The 6,707-nt window shown below is 43.0% G+C and overlaps 1 protein-coding gene across 1 annotated transcript in view; it reads left to right on the top strand.

Moving 5' to 3' along the window:
* The first annotated feature begins 237 nt into the window (after positions 1-237).
* Positions 238-6,707, top strand: part of MAMDC2 (MAM domain containing 2) — a 69,905-nt gene continuing 63,435 nt past the window's right edge. Inside the window, exons 1-2 of the mRNA XM_015420517.1 lie at positions 238-365; positions 671-784. Of these exons, the coding sequence (XP_015276003.1) occupies positions 335-365; positions 671-784 (145 nt within the window). The 5' untranslated portion in view covers positions 238-334. The remainder of the gene's footprint in view (positions 366-670; positions 785-6,707) is intronic.

Below are 6,707 nucleotides of genomic sequence, written 5' to 3'. Positions count from 1 at the left end.
GCCCTGTTCAGTGGGTGTCTGCGATAAGAACAACAGTGCCAAAGTGATTAAAATGCTGGAATATGATCTGGGAGACACAGGATCAAATTTGGACCAGCTGTGTTGCTGGCAAACTGCCTTCAGCCTATCCAAGCTCAACCCTCCCCCCTCTCGCCGCCGCTCTCTCTTTAACTGTTGCTGTTTCCCCTTCAGTGTCCTGGCACGCCAACACTTTCATTTATATCGCACACACTTCTTGACAAGCCGCTTCTTTTCCCCTCGGGGCAGCTCCCTGCTCCTTTCCCCCTCATCCATTATCTCAGCGCCGGAGAGGTTCATTGTTTCCCACTGCACTATGATCTTGCTGTGTTTCCTCACCGTGCAAGGTAAGAGGGTGAGAGGGATGGGGAGCCAGCTCAGTTGTTCCATTGCTTATGGAACTGGGTTGTTTTAATTGGAAGCAGCACCGCTAGTGTCTTCCTCTGGTTTAGGGAGATAACTTTAACATTAACAAAATGAGGCGAGCTGCAACAGGTTCCCTCAGCGGTAGCCCATTGTGTATGCCTGAGCTGCGCCTCTTCGTTAACCCGAGGGGGCTGCTTTCCTGAAAAGCATATTTGGTGACACTGTGTCTTTCATTCCCAGTTTGCTCCGTGCCTATTATGAACTGAGCTAGCTTTGTCCTCTTTAGCTCTGCAGTTTGGCAAGACTGTTGAACTCTCTGCTGGCTCTTGTGCCTTTGAAGACAGCATTTGTGGCTATGTGTCAGACTCCACTTCTCTGCCTTGGATTTTGAATGAAGAAGGTAAGGGCAGTGTTTTTCCCACTTAACTGTTCTCTGTATGTTATACATACAAGGTGCCTGCAGTACAGAGGAGGACACTTTAGTATGGAAGTTCTGGTTTTATTCATTTGGGTTCTAAAATGGATGGTTGACTGAGTTACTCTACACTTATTTTGGAGAAATTACATTTTTAAATAGTGATATCCTTCCATGGTTTTAAATATCATACTAATAAAGGGATTACAATTAGGAAGCTCATTGAGCACCATTTAAGGGTCAAATCTGGACAAATTCCTTGATGACATGCTGACTGATCCTGTGCTACTTGGAATGAACTCTCACTCAGTGTACAGTGGGGTTCATTCCGATGTAAGTGTGCAACTTTAAGAGATTACGGCATGGATTCATAAAGCATGACATTGCAGCAGGTAAGTCAGTTGATGTGCTTAGGTGTCAGGTGCCAAAACTGTATCTTTCTCAGTTTATTATATATTTCATTTACAATATTTCTATATCTGCTTTTACCAAAAGTCCCTAAGATGTTACACAGTTCTGCCACTGCTTTCTTTTTAATTTTTTTTTTAAAGTTGGATTTATTCTGTCTTCCAAAAAGAATTCTTCAAAGCAGGTTGGAACTGAGCCAGTTCGCCTGGCAAGGCGAGATATAAATGGAAAGTAATAAATAAATACATAAATGTTTTCTTTTGCTTTCAAAAAGAAGCAAGTGAAGTACACAAGCGTACATCCAGGAAAGCACTACCAGGAAAGACTTCCAGCAGCACTACATAAAAATCGTTGATATGACAGACTAACATCCAGAAAGAATAAGAACTGAGACAGAGTTTCAATGCTCAGTTTTAAAACTGGGAAAGTATGTGGCTCAGTGGCAGAAGGTCCCAGATTTAATCCATGGCATCTGCAGTTAAAAGGATGAGGTAATAGGTGATGTAAAAGACCCAGTGAGGACACAAAACAGTATACAGCATCATTCTTCCCTCTTCCATTTTATCTTCATAACAAGTAAGTTAGGCTGAGAGAGAGTGACTGGCTCAAGATCACCCATGAATCTGCCTTATACTGAATTGGACCATTGTTCCATCACGGTCAGTATTAGCTACTCAGACTGGCAGTGGCTCTCTAGGCAGAGATATTTCACATTACCTACCACATGATCCTTTTGCGGTGGCTCAAGTGGTTAAGACGCTGAACTGCAGGCTGTGGAAGGTCGGTAGTTCAGCAGTTCGAGACCCGGGTGCCGCATGATGGAGTGAGCTCCCGTCTCTAGTTCCAGCTCCCGCCAACCTAGCAGTTCGAAAGCAAGAAATTGCAAGTAGATAAATAGGTACCACTTCGGTGGGAAGGTAACAGCATTCCGTGCGCCTTGGTGTTTAGTCATGCCAGCCACATGACCACGGAAACGTCTTTGGACAGCGCTGGCTCTTCGGCTTTGAAACGGAGATGAGCACCGCAACCCTAGAGTCGGATTCGACTGGCTTTCGAGCAAAGGAACCTTTACCTTTACCACGTGATCCTTTTGGCTGGAGATGGTAGAGATTGAACCTGGGACATTTTGCATGCCAAGCAGATCTTCTATCACTGAGCCATGTCTGCAGCCATTGAACTTCAGAGTGGGGATTCAGACCTGGGTCTCCCAGATTCTAACTGCTATACTATACGTAACTCTGCCTAGAGAGCTGCTGCCAGCTATAGTGGGCAATACTGACTGTGATAGAACAATGGCATGACTCAGTATAAGGCAACTTCACATATTCATGCGGGGACAGGAAGAAATATACTGGAAGAAGAAATTAAAAGCTGTTAATCTGAAAGTGGTGTCTGATTTGACTATGTGTATTATGTTCTGATCCAGATTTGTGTGCAGGGTGTTTTTTGCTAACAACTGAGCCTAATATATAATATTTCCTTTTATACATCCTTTCACATGTGTGTTAAGAACCCTTTTTTAGAGTATGTAGATTTTTTTTTGCATGTATGCCAGTTGTGCTGTTCAGGGTTTCCTAGCAGCTCCCCCAGTTCAAGGATACAATCTGTTATAGCCCAGGTCTGACTTTTTTTTTTTTGCTGCTTTATCTATTCTATGATGTCCATTTCACACATGGAAGACATGCAGATGGTGATATATACATAAGAGCTTCTCAGCATTTGGCCAGCAACTTGTGACCTGCTGTGGGTTACCAGGTACTTTACAACCTTGGTAATACTGCAGCCCTAATCAGGCAACAAAAAGAAGACAGTTATCAGTATCGACACGTTCAAGGGCAGTCCTGCACAGACTGAATTGCAGTAGTCTATTCTGGAGGTGACCTTGGTTTGAATCACTGTGGCCAGGTCTGACCAAGACAAATAGGGGGTCAGCTTATGGCGTAGAATGTAGGATAAGAATGTGATTATGGCATTACTGGTGGAGTGATGAAGAGCTACTTTTAATGGCTTGGAGAGTGACTGTTCATTCCCGAGGGACCTTTTGCCCACCCCAGTATAGAACAATGGTGAAGCATAAGAGGCCATATGGGTGAAGTGTATTTGGCTTGATGGGTCAAAAGTTGCAGTGCTGCGATGTACATGCAAATATGCAAGATGGGTTTACAAATTTAGAAATCCATAATAAAGCTGGACTTCTTTGGATTTTAACAGCAGCTGTACAAAAAGAGCTGTTCTGGCTGCATGCTGCCTTGCACCAGATTTCATAATAACCCTGGCACCATGACTTGAGAACTAATGTATTGGTACATAATGAGAAGTCCTCTGTTCACTTCCTTTCTCAGCCATGAGGTGACCTTAGACCAGCCACTCTGCTCAACCCTGAGCAGCTTCTTGATGGGATGGCCTTAAGAATTGCTGACATAGTGTCTGTGATGTACTTTGAATGGTATAATTCTTTATATAAATGCTAACAGTTGGGTACAATGACTCACTTCCTCTATCTAAGAAATCTTGCTCTGGTGAAGACTTGCTGTGGCAGAGGAAGGCTTCTCGCTTAGTGGAACGAACTCATTGCTCCCAATTCTATAGATAGTTTTATTTGTTTATAAAATGCCCCCAATTGCTAGATACCATGCAACATTTAAAAAAAAAATGAAACACACTTTGATTACAGGCTACACTTTGATTACAGGCTTACAATCTTGTAATTATTTTTATTATTATTCCTGAAGGATGAGCAGTTATAGGAAAATAGCCAAAGCACAGAGTAAAGTGCATTAGAGAGCAGGTCAGATGAAAGTGTACCATGATAAAGCCTGGTGATGTCCCTAAGATAACTATTCCAAGACAGCTAGTAAAAGAAAAGAGTTGTGTGAGGAAACCTGGTAAGCTTGTGGGTCACTAATTTAAACTGCTTAAATAAAAAACTGCTGTATACAATGAAAAAAAAAGCTGAAAGATTTATGTGAATTTTGGAAACACATCTTCAGCTTAACAACATCATCTGGTACAATTAATGATTTAGCATCATGCAGCCCTTTTTATTTTCCTTGAAGGCATACAGTGACTGACCTGAAGTTGTATGTCTGAGCAATATGGATTAATTAGAGGGTGATTATACAGTGTTGCAGCAGGCAACCTGTGTGACCATTAGAACAATGGCCAGGGTAGATCAATGTGACAGAGCATTAGATATGTTGATTTTTGCTTGGATCAGAGAAAGTACGTTTTTGATCTTTCTGAACATTGTTTTGTTGCTTCAGAATTTTAGTTTATATGACCGCATCTTGCCTGCTAGCCTTGGTACAGCTAAGCTTCTGTCACTGAAATTTATTTTTGGAAGTATTCATTCTTGGCTTATAAACTGGACTCTGATAGGACAGTTGGCTTACTAAGACACTTAATATGTAAGACCTGTCAGTATTTCCATTATAACCACTGTTTTCCAGCAGTTTCTAACTTGGCAATAAATTGTTCCAGGCTGAAGTTTGGCAAAATATTTAACTTTCTTGTATGCCATTATGGAGACTTTCTAAACTTTCCTCAGCTAGCTTGAGAATGAAAGTGCATATGCAGGAAGGTTCAAATGTGATTGTAAATCAACTTTCCTACTGTATGGCCATCAATAAGTTACAAAAGTGATACAATCACTTACAACTGCTTTCTGCATTTCACATATCAGAACTTGGATATAACCATATGTTTGTCATTTGGGCACTTCAGCCTTGGCAGAGGGGCTGAAAAGTACTTTAAGTGGCAAGTGTAAATTTGGTCATACATTTGAAGCAATACAACTTCAGTTATTTATATATTTATCAAATTTATACCCTGCCCTCCCCGCAGAGCAGGCTCATGGCAGCTTCTAAATTTATACCCCGCCCTCCCCGCAGAGCATGCTCATGGCAGCTTCCATACAAACATAAATACAACTTAAAATCATACAATTATTTAAAAAACAAATAAAACAGATACGAATACAAAGTGCTGGTGGCAATTAGAATTAACTTAGATGGCACATTTTCAAGATGGATTTCCGCTTCCCGGAAGTTCTTCTGCTTGTAATTTCTTGTGGCATCTGCTCAATGTTACAACCACGGGCCAGGGCTCTACGGCAGCGGTGGCGCCTAATTAAATGCCTGGAACCAATTTTGAGACCCAGACCATAGTGCTCTCTGGGGTATATATGGGGAAAGGCGGTCCCGTAGGTATGTCAGACCCCAGCCATTCAGGGCTTTAAAGATAAGAACCAGCACCTTGAAGTGGATTCGGTATGCTATTGGCAGCCAGTGCAGTGTCCTCAGCACAGGCTGGAAGTGCTCCCACCTGGGGAGGCCCATCAACAGCCTGGCTGCGGCATTCTGCACTAGCTGCAGCTTCCGGATCCACGACAAGGGCAGCCCCATGTAGAGAGTGTTACAGTAGTCTAGTCTTGAGGTGACCATCGCATGGATCATTGTAGCCAGGTTGGCGCGATCAAGGAAGGGGACCAACTGCCTAATCAGCCTAAGATGGTAAAAGGCCGACTTAGCAGTGGCCGCTACCTGGGCCTCCATAGTAAGGGAGGGATCCAGGAGCACTCCCAAGCTCCTAACCTCCGGCGCTGGCACCAATGGAGCCCCCCCCGAAGGTTGGGAGTGGGATCCCCACCCCTGAACCACCCCGACTCAGGCATAGGACCTCCGTCTTCGCTGGATTCAGCTTCAGCCGACTCAGTCTAAGCCAACCAGCCATGGCTTGCAAAGCCAGTCCAGGTCTTCCAGTCCGGAGTCCGACTGGCCGCCCAACATCAGATAGAGCTGGGTGTCATCAGCATGTCAACATCAGGATGTTGAGCTGTTGCTGAGTATATAATAAAAACAACAGTTTTCTATGGTTCTTGTGTTTTTCAGGGCAATGAAGGCATTCTTGGTCAGTTGAGATGCATATCGGAAATCATGGGCACATCAGAGATACTTAGAATGAACTCAATAGGAATTTCACCCTCAGAAGATTATGAAGCATGTGCTAAAGGATAATAGTTTAATGTAGCATTTTTCTTTCAAATATAAAATTTAACCTATTGTGCAGGTAGTGGGTTAACTTCCCTGATGATCTCTCAGTATTGTAGAACCATAACAAATAAAATCAGATTTAAAACCCCAGACAGAATAATTACAGCATCAATGACTGTCAACGGCATTCTAGGTCTGTAAGCAACTTTGGAAGGCCAGCAAGGTAGGAGACAAACATGCCTTCTAGGTAATGAAATTCAACAGTCTAATAGTTGCAAATGAAAAGGTCTTTTTGTTGGTCAGTGTCCTCAATATGAGCAGGGTCTCTCCTGCAGCAAGGCTTTCTTGCACAATCTCACATCCTGGGGCTAGTTCATATGATAGGAGGCAGTTGTTCAAGTGGCATGGACCCAAACCATTTAGGGCTTTAAAGAGCAAAACCAGGAAACATTGGAAACAAATTGGGAGCCAGTGTAGTTGATAGAGAGTTCTGGCTACTACTAACTGAA

This window comes from Gekko japonicus, unplaced genomic scaffold (genome assembly GCF_001447785.1).
Source record: "Gekko japonicus isolate JY-2015 unplaced genomic scaffold, Gekko_japonicus_V1.1 scaffold576, whole genome shotgun sequence".
Lineage (NCBI taxonomy): Eukaryota > Metazoa > Chordata > Lepidosauria > Squamata > Gekkonidae > Gekko > Gekko japonicus.
Note: the sequence above shows the minus strand (reverse complement) of the source record. Positions and strands in the feature narration are given on the sequence as shown.